The sequence below is a fragment of the Leiobunum rupestre genome, chromosome 2, assembly GCF_980474605.1.
Source record: "Leiobunum rupestre chromosome 2, qqLeiRupe1.1.hap1, whole genome shotgun sequence".
Lineage (NCBI taxonomy): Eukaryota > Metazoa > Arthropoda > Arachnida > Opiliones > Sclerosomatidae > Leiobunum > Leiobunum rupestre.
In genome coordinates, this window is record NC_143385.1 from 27,451,572 (window position 1) to 27,467,693 (window position 16,122).

General features: G+C 34.5%; 1 protein-coding gene across 2 annotated transcripts; it reads right to left on the reverse strand.

Moving 5' to 3' along the window:
• Positions 1–5,078: 5,078 nt before the first annotated feature.
• On the reverse strand, positions 5,079–15,269 carry LOC149957241 (uncharacterized). Of its 2 annotated transcripts, none has more exons than XM_090164756.1 (7): positions 14,040–15,269; positions 10,771–10,829; positions 7,558–7,673; positions 7,429–7,498; positions 7,103–7,270; positions 6,509–6,662; positions 5,079–5,686 (listed from the first exon to the last, which is right to left on the reverse strand). In XM_090164756.1, exons 2-7 carry the CDS (start codon positions 10,795–10,797, stop codon positions 5,460–5,462), a joined length of 762 nt encoding a protein of 253 aa, XP_090020882.1. In that variant the 5' UTR covers positions 10,798–10,829; positions 14,040–15,269; the 3' UTR covers positions 5,079–5,459. The 2 variants fall into 2 exon arrangements, with proteins under 2 accessions (XP_090020882.1, XP_090020883.1); XM_090164757.1 differs by lacking the exon at positions 5,079–5,686 and adding an exon at positions 5,764–6,099.
• Between the last annotated feature and the right edge of the window lie 853 nt (positions 15,270–16,122).

Consider the following 16,122-nt stretch of genomic DNA (forward strand, 5'->3'; position numbering starts at 1 on the left):
TCGGAAGCAATAATTATGTTGGCTCTTTTTCAATTAGTTTGTTTTTATTTTAAAAGGTTTTCAATTATTTATTTAGTTTTATAATATTTTCAAGTTAAACAGTTATATAATGCACAAAAATATTTTTAACACCCTCCACATTTACATCAGTGTCTGGTAGATTAGCTTTCAAGCATTTACAATTACCGCGGCACCCTTTCACGCAACCGCATTTTATCATCTCTCTGCAGACATCACCGGCGGGTGGTAGAGGCATCCACAGAGGTTGCCATTCTGTACAGCCATTAGATACGTTGACTTTGGTCCACCCAAAGCTTGATGGCTGCGGTGAAATAGGTTACCTGACTAGAGATTGTCCCCAGACATGACCAGCTTGGTAAGAAACACGCAAAATGTCTAGCTTTGTTTACCGTCTCATCAGAGCTACACCGATCGTTCATTAAAACTACGAATATCTGTATTACATGTATAGTTAAAACGTTCTTAAGAACCGGGCTAGGAGGACACAACGCTAATTGTTTAAATGCAGAAGTAGCTTCTTGAAACGCCTTCCATGTTGTCCAAGCTGTTTTCTTTCCTTTTCCATTAAAACATGAAGTGGTGTCGCATCCTGTTGGTGCGTGGAAAGCCGGCAAGGCTTTGGATTTTTCTGCGCCTAGTTTTCTGGATATTCTTGTGGCGTCTATGTAACGGAAATCTTTTCCAGAGCCAAACGTCATAATCTAGCGCTCGCAAGGAATTTTATTCGCAAGACTAATACCTAGAGCCAAGACATCGGTGTCCACAGTTCTAATCAGAATGCATTTGTATCCTTGTTGCGCTCAGTGGCGTAGCTGATGGTCCGCAGGGCCCACGGCGCGGGGGGCCTACTCACCATAAACAAAATTGAAAAGGGGGGCCCCCATCGAGATTTTTGCGGGGGGGGACTCTCAGCTACTCCACTGGTTGTGCTCCGTCTAACGCCTGTAGAAACATGCTGGTGTCGGCTTCCTCGTGCGTGCATGGTGAAAGGCTTGCAAAATTAGCTTGGATGGAGCTAAGAACACCTTCACCGTTCGTAAAATAAAAAAACTCCATGATATGGAAACTTGACGGCGTGACTATCCAAGAAATTAAAAAGTTATCCCTTGGAAAGTTTTGCCAGTTTTCTGGCAAATCTTTGCACCCGTCGACTCTAATTTTAATGCCTTTGCCGCACTTTTTTATCGTCCCCGCTTTAAGGCTATTCTCTAAGTATATGTCAAAGACAACGTCCACGCGACGAACGGAACTGTTAAACTGCGCTGTTATGTATTTAGAAAAAACCACAGCGTAATCAAAAAACGTTTGGGCAGTTCCTGGCTTTGTCATGTTTACTATCGCCGCTCCATCAATAATAAACATTTCGGATTCGTGAGATAAATTTATCTCCTTTTCATCCGACAACAATTCTTCTAAACAATAAATTTAGTCGCCTTTATTTCCGAATCTCATATTCTCCATACTTCTCAGGCCATCGCAAGCCATGACGAGTACTTGACCTGGGCTTAAAATTGCAGTCGCTTTCTTTGAACCATTCGAGCTCCTCTTCTATTGCTTGGTGTATTAATCATATGTTTGGGTTAAAGTAATCAGCTAAGCCGGGAATTGTTGGTATTATCAAGTGTTTTTTCGTTACAGGAATTGGTGGTACATCAGTGTAGTCCAATGGTAGCGTGACTTTTTTTAGATGTTTATGCAACTTGATCCAAACAATTCTGCGGTGTACCGACGTTTCCAGGTTCCAGATGTTGAAATAGGGATATCCCGGTTCCGTGGTAAGAATATTGGGAGCTTGTAGCGGTGGGATTATGGTCAATATTGTCAACTGCAGAAGTCGTGAAAACTCCAATATTCAAGGATTGAGGTCATACAACCCCTAGGTTTTGAAAATGATTTACAGCTGCATTTCCGAGATCAGTGGAGCATTGTAGTACACGATCGTAGCAGTAGCGGCACCAGCAACAGGCCGGGGTAGGCCTGGGCCTACTTGAAATTTGGTAGGGTCCTCCAAAGGTCGTCTTAAGGGGCCTCCAAAATTTAATATATAGGCCTCCAAATTATTAATTATCAAAAAATTCTGTAATCTGTTTGCGAAATAATTTATTTATTTATTAATTTTTCAATATTCAATGCGAGTGATTCGCTTATTGACACTGCTTTTTTATTCCTTTCAAAGGCACGAGTCACTTTTCTGCGACAGTAGTGTATTTTTTAGTTTTAATTATTGGTAAGCGCTACTATATCCAAATTGTTTGTTTAATGTTATCTTGACAAATAAATGGTTCTTAAACTTAGAGGTCGGTGTTTGGATAAAAATTAACCGTTTTTTTGGATAATATCCATAAACAAAAATTATCCAACAAATAATCAGTTATTTTTGGCTTTTTCCCATAATAAATCGTTTCTATCCATGAATAATATCCATGGATAACCCGTTAACCGCAATTGTTATGATTAATTGAAATTTTCCCAGTTAATTTATCTGTTACGCCGATCTCTACTTAAACTTACTTTACTAACAAGGAGACATCCCGAAGTGTAACAGACCGATTTTGTTCAAACTCGAAGGATTGGTAGACCATCATGTAGCATGAAAAATCCTAAAGGGAATTTATTCAATGGGCAACCGTTTTGCCATGGCAACGAAAAATGATTTTGACAACAAAATCGGAAATTTTCCCATTGAAAATAACATGGGATTCTGACCGATTCCTAGCCCCCCCCCCCCCCTGTGAAAAATTTGAACAAATTTCAAAATTTTGAAAATGTCAAAAAAAAAATAAAAAATAAATAACGATTGACAATAAAAACAGCAAATTGATCAACTTTTGATTAATTTGAGGTCAAAATCACATGTTATTTTCAATGGGAAAATGTAAAATTTTGTATTGTGAAAAAGATTTTTGGTTGCCATGGCAAAACGGTTGTCTATTGAATAAATTCCCTTTAGGATTTTTTTTAAATAGAGCTAATACCCAAGGCACCACCTTCGACCACATAAGCAATGTTGCTTGTGCGTGATCAAGTAACAGATGGCCGGATTACAATGCGTAGGAGGGTGGTGGCAAGCCCTTCATGCCACGCGAGCCAACAGCTCCCTACACTAACTATTACCGTTAACCTCAGCAAGTTTAAATGGGAAGGGGAAACCGAAGATCTCGGTGGAAAACCCCTTTAAACAGGGGGGAGATAACTTACAAACTCTACGCAGAAGGAGTAGTTCCGGATTTTCACCCAGTGCCACTAGCTGGGATCGAACCCGGCTCCTCTTGCTACGAGGCTAAAGTGCTAACCACTCAGCCACCCCACTTCATCATACATTAACGTCTACCAATCTCCCGAGTTTGAGCAAAATCGGTGGGTTACACTTCTCCTTGTAAGTATACCTATGAACATTCATTTTCGTAAAGTTGTAAGCGATGTACATGCGAAGTACCGAAGGACTTAATGTATATTGATGGACTTGAATTCAGTCGTAGAAATAAGTAAATAACCACTCATCGTGGCCAAGAACAGCGGTAGGGGAACTTGATTTTCTTCGCTGTGCCTTGCAACACTTGATGAACGCTGTTTTAAGGAAGTGTTAAAGGCAACTAATTGAGATGCGGTGAGACAGGGATGAGAAAAAGTATTATCATTGTGATGAGTGTTACTTTTGACAATTTTCGTAAAATTTGCCGTTGAAGGACGTAGTTGTCTTATTTAATGTCTCTTCGCACGATGCTTACGGCACCTGATAAGATAAAGAAGACACCCGAACTTCAGAGATTTTCCCATGTTTTCCTTAGCGGAAAACAGAGTTTCTCTTCCTTCTCGTTGAGCTTGAAATGGGGGGAAAAACCTTATGATTTTGTTTTTAAGCCGTGTTGAATGTATATCGAAAGTACCACCTCGCTCATCGTAAAGTTTTTTTAACTCGCTGAGTACTAAAACACTCTGCTGTTTTGTGGAAAATGTCGGTAGCTTCTTCTCTGATGGTTTTAGATATCCCTCTTTCCCGGTTATATAGATGTGTCAGACAAAGCCTGTGATATTTTGCTTCAGTGGCCATCATATCCCCATGACTTAATTTGGCTATTATAATGGTTGATCTTCTAAAGCTAAAGCGCAATATCTTTCTTTTTGGTCATGCTCAAAGGTTGTCGCTTCGTGCAATGGTTTTCCAGGAGATTCGTGTTCATTGAGAAAAGACACTTTGCAACTTTAATATCTTTTACTGGGCGAGTGGTTCTGGTGATTTTTTTTGGTTAAGGACATGATGCTCCCTCATCCTTATACGCTCGCTTAACGGCTCTTGTCAGCTCTTTTTTGTTGAATTTAAGGCTACACGATTTATGGAATTTTGTGCTTTTTGATAATAAAAAATTCCTGATTCATCCAAACGACATCTATTTACAAAATCACCTTTTCGTTAATTTTTCAACGATTATCTTTTGGCACAAAAAGCATATATCCCAGTTTATTGGCTTTTCCTTTTTTAAACTCAAAGAACCATAAAATCTGGCTTGTAAAAAATTTCACGAGCTAATCGGCCTTTTTATTTCAATTATTTGAACTATTGGACGAGTTACGGAATAATAGATGTCAACAAGTTTAAAGTTTTATGCAAAGGGTGCATCCGATAATTGGAATACAAAACCAACATGGAAATATAGCTTTTCCCCACGGGGCAAAGTACGTCTTTCGAAGTTCCAGGAAATATTTTTCTTTCGAGTGGCCATCGCCGGACCAGGTGTTTTTTGTGGTGCAATATTTAAACTAGTACCGAGAAATTTTGCACTTTTAAACTGGTTTCTTGTCAAATATTTTTTGGGAACTAGAAAAAAACCTCCAATCAAATAACAATAGAAGCTACGTGTCATTCTATCCGTAAATTGCTGACCCTAGTATACTAAACATGTCTGTTTGCGTACTCTTTAGCGATAGTAAAATTAAAAGTTATAAGTAAATAAAATTAAAATATTAATATACATGAAGTAAATTAAATACAACAAAGTAAAACCAAGTAAAATTAAATTAGTAACATAAATTAAAATTTTAACTTAAATTATAGTGCAAGATGTTTGATTTTTAATTAGTAAACTATCAGAAATATGTTTTTTTAAATCTCAATAAAAATAGTAAAAAATTAATAGAAGATGAAAATTAACATTAAATTTTCTTAAATATAATAATTAACATAAATCGGTTTTTTTAAGGTACATGGAGGTGTACACTATAACCGAGTTTGAACACAATCGGTGATTATCACCTCGGGTCGTCTCCTTGTGAGTTCTTCTGTATCCGCTTTCCTTAAAATTTGCCAAGTTAAACGTTAATAGTAAGCTAGCAGGGCTTGAAACTACCCTCCTATCCATTTGAAATCGCTTAAAGTCGTCAGCTGATGACTCGGTCCTCGGGTGGTGTCTTGCATAAAAACCTAGCTTATTATTATAATTTTAAGATACTCTTACCACAAAATTCGGTAGTACATCGGGAAACATGATGGTTTTCAAATTTGGATACTTAACAATATCATTGATTTTATTAATACGTTCCGGTTTTCCTTGGCGGGTGGTTTCTTCTACGAAAGACGATTGCAAATAGCTGAGGCTAAGAATTTTATACACGCACCATAATCCAAAAACCACTTTTCCTATTCCACGCCTTGGAGTGTTAGTGCTACCTACAAGTTTATTTTAAATTAAAATCAGGATAGAATGATCAGAAAGAAAACTAACTATCATCCTAAAACACTTCGAACACAAGCACTGGTACTTATTTTAAAATTTTTCACGAAAAGTCAATAATAAAAACATCGGACGAATGAGGGCTTAATTTGTTTTGAAACCCTGGGAGTTCTCTTTCCAAAAATGTTATTGTCGAAAGAAATTTCTTAGCCTAAGTGAACTAATTTTGAGTCCGAAACTGACCTTTTTCACTCCCCAAACTCCAGAGATTTTGCTCGATTTTTTATCCTTCGTAGAGCGAGCAAATCGAAGCTGTAGTTTTATTCCTCCAGTAGAAGGAATTGAATTAGAGGAATTCTGTTTACACGTAGAAGTTTTCAAACCCGATATTTTCAATCATAATATTAGGCTAATTATCGAAATAAAAAAGAATTATGGGCGCGCTTCGCGACGCGTGCGACACAACGTTTTTACGAAGAATAAAAAAATAACAGTTTTACTAGGTTTGCTTCGGTTTCAAATAATTTGTCTACTACGTAGCTACTTGTATGCCTATTTCAATTACTACTGCGTTGAATTTTTGGTAACGATAAATTTTCGTATCTTTGGTAACGATATATTTCCCCCCCTTTAGAGTATAAATAAGAGCAAAATGGAAATACATAAAAAATTTCAAACATTTGTATCGGAGTAAAAGTAAAGCTACTTCACGTGATTGAAATTGATCCTGTTGTACTCTTTTGTAAGCATCACCCTCAAAAGCCTCTTTACACTATTTTCAACAAAGAACTTTAAGAAATCAAAGTTTTTATATTTACTTTGAAAAAATAACATGTAAATCCACATGGCCAATGTTTTGCAGAAACGTTTTGAATTTTCTGCCAGTGAAATCGTTCGCTTTTTAGAATGGGTAACTGACAAATGAACTATCATCGCCGAGACCAGAATTATACAAATCTCCAAAAGTAAAACCTTGATTTAAAATAAAATATACTTTAAAAAGTACAATTAATGAAAGTGCATGCCGGATCAGGTTAAAATCGCTTTTAAATATCTCTCTAGCAGCAAAGAGAGTCATATAAGAAGATACAGCAGTTCTATTTGCTAAAATTTGGATGCTCCTTGTGACAACTTTGCGCTATCTTTATATTCCGTTATGTATATTTTCCTGAGCCAAAGCACTTATATTTCTCAGAGGTTTCGTTACATCAATTAAGCAGATTAGTCCTAGGTGTACACGAAAAATTATAATTTTGTTTCGATTTTCTTCTCTGTTATCACTGATTGTTTTTTCTGGGGGTCATGTTTAGCCTTCACCTCTTATTTCTTAACTTCAGCAACCCGGTAAAAATATTTTAATAATCGCATGAGGGTTCAGAAGTTACTCTGATTTATGACAAACTAGTTCTTACATTTATCGGAAATATAGATGTGATGGCCCACAAATTGACAATGAAACTTTGTGGGCGTCCTGACAATATCCTAACCGGACTGTCTGTTATGGCTGCGGAATATGACCAAAAATTCGTACTGACTGCTGGGTTGCCATGCAAAACCGGTGAAAAGTAAACGACGAATTCCTGAAAAGTTTCATTTTCATTCAGTATCAATTGGCAAAGTGTAGTTTAGCTTAAGCTTTTCAGTTCTTTCAACTCGGTATTGTCGAAATTAACGGTGATAATAATTCTCAATGCAACGCATTGAAAAAACTGTTTGTTTCTAATGTATTACAACTCACATTATTTCGAGCGATATCGTTGTAGTGATTCCAGTGATAAGTGTCAAAATCAACGGGTATCGCTTCAATACTAAATTTGGTTATAACAATGAATAATAATCTAAAATCAATATTTAACTTTTGGCATACCTCATATTAATTTCTTTTATAAGTTTATTGAACATATCAGAAAAACCTAAGGGTTCTTCAAACGTAGACGATACAAATCTGTTAGCCGTGGCGTCGAATTCCAATAAAAAAGGAATCTAACGAGAAAATCGAAAATGATAAATAACACAAAAATAAGGTAAAGAGACCGAGAATTAATTACGGCTTGCGTGTCTAGCTACAGTATTTTGTCATCCCCAGAAATGTTTAAAATCAATTTTGCTACGGTATCAATAAAAAACAATTTAACGTTTTCTTCTTTGTGTGTATTTTAATAACACCTTCTTTATTTAAAAGCATTTAACTCTTTTATGCCTTTCCAATGATTAACTAATCAATTAATTAAAGGTGCGATGGCGGAGTGGTTAGCACTTTCGCCTCGCAGCAAGAGGAGCCGGGTTCGATCCCAACTTGTGGCACTGGGTAAAAACTCGGAACAACTCCTTCAGCGTTGAGTTTGCAAGTTCCCTCCCCACTGGTTTAAGGGGTTTCCCCTTCCATAAGAACTTGTCTAGGTTAACGGTAATAGTTAGTGTAGGGAGCTGTTGGCTCGATCTCGTGGCATGCAGGGCTTGCTACCACCTTCCTACGTATCGATGGAAAACAGATTTACAAGCCGAATTTGCCCGCTCCGGAATGGCCATTTTCAACGAGGTAATGACGCGCAAACAGACTCCCGGACAGGACCTTGTTTCTTACTATCGCTCCACGCTCTCGTTGTGCTCATTAGCCAATCCCGCTATGGCAGAAAGTGAGAAAGTAAATCACCTTTTGAGTGGTTAGCTACCCCACCTCCGAGAAAGACTTATCTTAACTTGTCCAAACTCATCTACGTATTTTCTGGATAAACTTAGATTAATCTCAACAGTGCTGATGCCAGATTCTTCCGTAAACGAATCTCGCTTAGTTGATCTCTTCACAACTGCTCTGAACATGAACACCCCGACTGTCACGAGCCCCGCCCTCCTTCACAACTACAGCTCCGGTCACGAAAACATTTCGTACCACGACCTGCTTAAGGAAGTTAAATCTCTCCGCGAGGAGGTGACCGCTCTCCGCCAAGAAGTTCGCCAGTCCCGCCGACCTTCATCATACCCAGCCTGCTTCACCCGCGAACGCACCGATCACCTAGCTTCATACTGCCGTGACCCGCGTGTGAAGGGTACACCCCGGATCATCGACGCAGCCCGTCCCCCGACCCCGAGGGTTCCCGCTCGTCGTCTCCATGGCGTTCCGCCCCAACTATTTGCACCCGAGACAATATGGACCGCATTGCCATTTAAATTTGTTTAATAAAATATTGTAAGTTATTTGTGAAATGAAATATTGTAAGTTATTTGTTTAATGAAATATTGTAAGTTATTTGTTTAATGAAATATTGTAAGTTATTTGTTTAATAAAATATTGTAAGTTATTTGCTTAGTGAAATATTGAAAGTTATTTGTTTAATGAAATATTGAAAGTTATTTGTTTAATTAAATATTGTAAGTTATATGTTTGGATATTGTTCGTAATACATTTCCCGATCATTTAGTAGGTGCCACAACGATTACAAAACTTTACAGCAAACGACTGATATTTCTCTATACCATAAGTAAAGGAACCGAAGTTATCGAAATAGCGCTCAGAATCGGAGGGCGTTTTCCTTATGAAAATGATGAGAAAATCAAGTCAAATAAAAGCTTATTTCCAACGTGATAAATGGCACTTGGGAATGGTTGGTATAGCTATTTCTATGTTTAAAAAATGGTTTCATAATAAAAAAATTTCAAATTCGAGGTCAAAATGTAACTTCATAAGGAAAACGCCTCCAACACGGGGACTATAGCAGTCTGATAACTTCGCTTCATTTACTTCTGTTAACACTGCATCATTTATTGGCAAAGAATTTAAGAAATATGTTTTTATTAATATCGGTGCGCAATTTTTATTAAACATTTCTGTAATTAAAGAGTTCAATTGGTAAATCTCTAGTGTGCTACTGTTCTGCCAAAACACCCCTAATTATAAATGAAGTAGAACGTCGCGCTTGACACATTCGAAAATATCTCTCATTTACTCTGAGCATTACCAATTTAAATCAATAAAGTTTTTTTTTCTTTGGTTTAAAGGGGCTGGAAAGTGGGGTTTTGAAAAACGTCATCCGTGACGTCATTAACGAAATTTGGCGCGTAGAACTACGTTTTCTCAAGCTCGCGTGATGGGATTTTTGTATGACGAAATCCAGCGTGGTCTTGGTTAGTGTTAGCTGAGCTCGTAGGAAGTTTAAAAATGTCATTAATCTTTATTGAGATTTAGTTTAGTGAACAAAAAATGTTTAACGAAAAATTCATTTGAGAGATAACTTCTTTTGGTAGTAGAGTGTTCTTAATTTTTTTAATTATTATTTGCGAGTTTCATCGAATTTTGTAAAAAGACGGTAAATGAATAGAAGCCAATTTCTCAGGGCCTTAGTTTCACTGGAGCATTTTGATAAACCTTAGTACTACACCACAGTTCTTTTACCTTTTTCCACATATCTAATTCACCAACAAGAGATATATTCGTATCATCACGTTTCCTTTTTTTATTTGAATTAAACTCATTCATTAACTTCATTATAATTAAATAAATATTAAAATACTAGAACCAAAACCACGTCCACGAAGGCCCGAATATCTTAGTTCGCGTATGAATACCTGTCACTAGTCTCTCTCGGGTCGCTCCTCACTATTTTCAAAACATCTCCGTCAGAGCCAAATTCCTCAAGCGGGTAAAAAAGGAAATAAACCAGGGTCCGGATTTTTTTTTGGAGATACCAAGTCACTAGACGATTTCAAAACCCCACTTTCCAGCCCCTTTAAATAGTGAAGTGTGGCTCTGTGGGAGGAACAACCGAATAACCTTCGATATTTTTTATATCTTCCTGGCTACCACTTTCTTTTCCTAGGAAATAAGTGATTTTCTTCTGAGAGAAACGGCATCGAAAAAAATACTTTTGGCGCTTTGAAAAGTGGAAACGGTGGATAAAAAAAAGATTTTCTTCATAAAACGATTATTTGCCTAACAGAAATAATATCATATTTAGTTATCTTAAGATTTTCACGGAGAGCTAATTCAAATTGCTAAATTTGCTAGATATTTTCTTAAATTAAATTAGTTTGTTAATTGTAAATCAACAAGGTTATTACAAATTATAAACCGTGATTAACCCACCTCTTCATACAGAATTTTTAATGTCATTTTCTTAAGTGTTTTGATTTATCAGCTCAAATCTGTGAAAGAAACAATCAATGTGTGTTTATTATTATATTTCAGTTTACAAATAGTACCATATGCAATTGAAATATTTAATGACATAAACGTATGATTTTTGTAAGCATCCGAGATGAATTTTTTTCAAATAACTTTTTGATAATTATTACGCTTAATACGAACGAAATTGAATAATAACAATTAAATTAAATCTAAGATCATATCCCCTTAATAAGGCGAGAAAATGGAAACCGTCAAATAAAGGATTGTTTGGCCATATCGTGACTTGATGATTATGACGATTAACCCTAGTCATAAAATAAACTGAAATATTTTGCATGTTTTAATGTAATTCAAATTTATGATTAATTTTGGTCTAAAGAATGTAAAATATTCCTGTAAAATCTATCACTTAAGTTTTTGGCAGCAAACATAATGATATCTTTAAATCATGTTCTTATTATATTGATGTAAATTGGTTTTTCTTTTTTACTATATTTCGTACTTATATTATAGCATGTATACTTTTTGAAGATTTTTCCTTCATTTCTTTAATTATAAAAACTCTTTTTCAATCAAATATATTCAATTAAATAGAAAAGAACACAATATTTCGGCATGCCCGTCATATTATCTCAAGCTTTTTAGCTACAAACATATCAATAGATTAAATACAGTGTAGTAATATAATGTTATGTTTTGCCTAAATTAATGTGTGAGATGTTAATACACATCACCACTTTATTAAGGTGGTTATTTTGAGTCACAAAACTCTTAAAGGCCTTCACCAAACTAAACAGATATAGTTCCAAAATTACAAGAGCAGCAAAGAATCACGAAAGTGAAAGGTAACCTGCTGGCGAGGGGCAGATCACTTCCTTGATTAACGACCCACCCCTCGAAAGATGAAATCCAATTTAACAGTGATTACTTTGATTACATTCGATTTAATCAATATTATGTTGATTACATCACTTTAAATCGTGTTTAGAATTTTTAAATCTGATTAAATCATGTTTAAATCTGATTAAATCATGTTTAAATATGATTAAATCATGTTTAAATCTGATTAAATCATGTTTAAATCAGATTAAATCATGTTTAAATCTGATTAAATCATGTTTAAATCTGATTAAATCATGTTTAAATCTGATTAAATCGGATTAAAATGATTAGATCATGACTACAAAATTTGCTTGAATCACGTTAAATCATGGTTAGCATGTTTACATCTGATTTAATCATGATTGAATGATTAAATTTGATTGAAATGATTAAATTTGATTGAAATGATTAAATCTGATTAAATCATGTTTAAATCTGATTAAATCATGTTTAAATCTGATTAAATCATGTTTAAATCTGATTAAATCATGTTTAAATCTGATTAAATCATGTTTAAATCTGATTAAATCATGTTTAAATCTGATTAAATCGGATTAAAATGATTAGATCATGACTACAAAATTTGCTTGAATCACGTTAAATCATGGTTAGCATGTTTACATCTGATTTAATCATGATTGAATGATTAAATTTGATTGAAATGATTAAATCTGATTAAATCATGTTTAAATCTGATTAAATCATGTTTAAATCTGATTAAATCATGTTTAAATCTGATTAAATCATGTTTAAATCTGATTAAATCATGTTTAAATCTGATTAAATCATGTTTAAATCTGATTAAATCATGTTTAAATCTGATTAAATCATGTTTAAATCTGATTAAATCGGATTAAAATGATTAGATCATGACTACAAAATTTGCTTGAATCACGTTAAATCATGGTTAGCATGTTTAAATCAGATTAAATCATGTTTAAATCTGATTAAATCATGTTTAAATCTGATTAAATCATGTTTAAATCTGATTAAATCATGTTTAAATCTGATTAAATCATGTTTAAATCTGATTAAATCATGTTTAAATCTGATTAAATCATGTTTAAATCTGATTAAATCGGATTAAAATGATTAGATCATGACTACAAAATTTGCTTGAATCACGTTAAATCATGGTTAGCATGTTTACATCTGATTTAATCATGATTGAATGATTAAATTTGATTGAAATGATTAAATCTGATTAAAATGATTAAATCCTGATTTAAAAGATTAGATCATGTTTAGAATAATTAAATCACGTTTAAATTATATTGATTAAATCGTGATTAGATTTTATAATCTCAATTAAATTTTTTAATCTTGATTTCCCTGATTTTATCACGATTTCCCTGATTGAATCATTTTACTATTATTAAGACGCACCCAAAATGGAAGTGACCTGCCCCTCGACTGCTGGCATAAGCAACCCGTACATGTAGCTATAACTTCATATTACCAAACAACGATTCTGACTAGATTAATGCCTTTGCACCACACTTAAGAAAGCGTCAATTTCGTTTCATTTAGCAGAAAATACCGTTAATAATTACGCTTGTTTTTGTCGACGGTTGGTTGATGCCCGTCCTCAGAGAAATTTGTAGAGTATAGATAAATTTGACCAACTTATACCTATATTTTCAGCCAGTGAAATAAAATCTTGATTCTCTTGAATTTCACGGAGTTTAAAACCGGTAATAACTCTTGTTTATTTGGCTGTATTTGATTAACTGACGGAAATTAACTTTTGCTAGAAACTGCTTTTACAAGCGATTTTAAAAGTCAATAGTTTTATGATTTCCGTAAAGTTACGCACGCACCTGGCTCTCTAAAGCCCAACAGCAACTCTGTTATTTAAAATACCCGAGTAAAGACAATGATAATTAACTTAATTTTACTATTTCAAAAGCTATTTAATAAAATCATTAAAATTAACAAATTACAGCTAGGGATATTATTCGGTACCAAGTAAATTTAAACGCGGGATTGGCAATTTTATATTCTATAGTGAACAAATACACGAAAGTGGAAAACATTTGACTAATTATAAAATCCATTTAAGATCCATAAAATAACTTTCATAAAGATCTTTATTTGAGACCCAATTTTATGAATAAAAAACTTATCTTTGAAAAACCCTTGATGTGGGGACGCTCTTTAATATTTCTTTCAACTTCCCCAAATCTTGTGGGAGAGCTATTTCTATTTTTTTTTAATCCGAAGTGGCCGACTGAAAAACTGTTCCAAATTTCCCTGTTTCATGTTAACGACGGACATATTTTTAATTATAAATTGACTAAAAATAATAACAATTTTAAATCAAAACTTTAAAACTTTTATTTTACCTGATTTGCAGACCAGCCTAATTTCTTCCTTCTCGAATCTATTTTCAACTGAGAAAAAAATAAAAATACAAAAATACAAATTTTTCCATTAGTCCCTCTTTTTGGGTTATCCTAAAAATTTGCCCCGGATATTGGCCGGTACTCCCTTCTTGGGGTTTTTCCCATGACGTAGGTCGGCAGCAAGTCGCCACCGTAACTCGCCTGCCAATCAAACACTGAATTTTTGGTAGGGCCGAGGAAATTCCCAATTCGTTATTATTATAAAGCATACAAAACAAAGAGTAAATCAATGCACTAAATACAAGCAAAATTATTAAAAATTACAAATTAATACGTATTAGAAATTCGAAATAATTAAACTAAAGATTATAAAGACAATTTTTATACACTTAATTTTAGACAAAATTTTTACATACAAGTAGGTCCAAGATCATGATTATTTTTATTTTTCGCGGAAATATTCTACACTTTAATAACAATTTTACCCTCTTTTTAAGGTTTGAAATTTTGCTAGCGAAGACGATCACTGTGATATCTGACACTCAAAGACTAACAATTTTCAAATCTCAATTTTTTTAATAATAATAATAGTCAACTAGGCTAATACACAAGGCACAACCTTAGGCATAAGTCATCAAGCGACTTTTCAAGCCATTAATTCAGGTGGCCGGGTTAGAGTGCCTAGGAGAGTGGTGGCAAGCCCTTCATGCCACGCAAGCCAACAGCTCCCTACATTTACTATAGCTGTTAACCTCTACAAATTGTTATGGGAAGGGAAACGGAAGAGCTCTGGGATAAACCACTTTAACCAAAGGGAGAGAACTTGCAAACTCAACGCCAAAGGAGTTGTTCCGAGTTTTCACCCAGTGCAACAAGCAGCTGGGATCGAACCTAACTTCCCTCGCTGCGAGGTGAAGGTGCTAACCACTCCGCCATTTACGAATATCTTTCCCAGGAAAGCTAGAGTTGAACCTTAACAATTAATACTTAAACAACAAGATATCAACACTTTAAACCGTAGTTGCGTAATTGCTCCTGTTATCCCAGGCCCCTGCATGGGATACAGATAATGCGGAGGATCTTGCGAGCACACACTACTACTAGAATGGTGTTTGGACAATACTATATCGCGGAAAAGTTGAATGTGCTTATGTTTTATAGAAAACTATCCGTATAAATTATTATACTACCAAATAACAAGACTTATACTACACAATATAAGATTAAGAATACCAGATACACGTTCAATAAATTGAAATACAAATAAAAAACTTACCATTCACAAAGCACAGAAAGCCACTTGACTAAACAACAGCTTGAATATCAGTAAATTACCGTAAACGGAATAGTTGGGGCTCTTTATAAATAAAACAAACGAACCCAATTGATGAACTGCATTAAACATCTTAATCCGTCGAGAAAACGTTTAAAATAAATTACGAAGTAATGACGACCCAGTTAAAAACCAGTGCACGATGTATACAACTCGATAAAAATATACGACTGAAAAAAAGAAAAAAAAAATTAAAACAAAAGATATTTATGATAAAAATTGATCCTAATAAACCGTGAAAATACCCTCCGCGTCACGCACATTCAAAATACGCAGAAGTAACGTTATACTATATCCAGTTGAAAATATTAGAGTATCAAAAAATAAAAAATAACGAATAGAAAAATATTATAAAGCAGTCAAGCAATCAGACTTCAGAATCAATATATTTCATAGAAACATATTATAACGCAGTCAAGCAATAAATTATTTCAAATACTTAGAAATCAAGCAATAGAAAATATAATATCAAGAAGTGCAACACCTTACCATTCACAAATACGAATTTTTACGATATTATAATGAAACCGGATAAGCTTATGGGCATGACTTACGCTCTTAAAGGTTCCTCTAAGACTGGACGATTTTGCGGGAAAAAGGAAATAAACTTAAAAATAGTAGATACAAATATAAGACAGAAAAAACCAACAATACCATAGATTAGACAAAAAAAGAACGTAATCTCGATCAGTTAAAAAATACAACAAAAAAGCGTGTCCGAAAAAATATAATAATAATAAATAACCTACT

Excerpts from the sequence above, each read along its gene's own strand:
- LOC149957241 (XM_090164756.1), bottom strand. The coding sequence starts at position 10,797 with ATGACATTAAAAATTCTGTATGAAGAG. Across the intron at positions 7,499-7,557 it reads ATAAAAGAAATTAATATGAG|TATTGAAGCGATACCCGTTG; the intron begins GTATGCCAAAAG and ends AACCAAATTTAG. Across the intron at positions 6,663-7,102 it reads CATCTATATTTCCGATAAAT|GTTTTACTTTTGGAGATTTG; the intron begins GTAAGAACTAGT and ends TTTTAAATCAAG.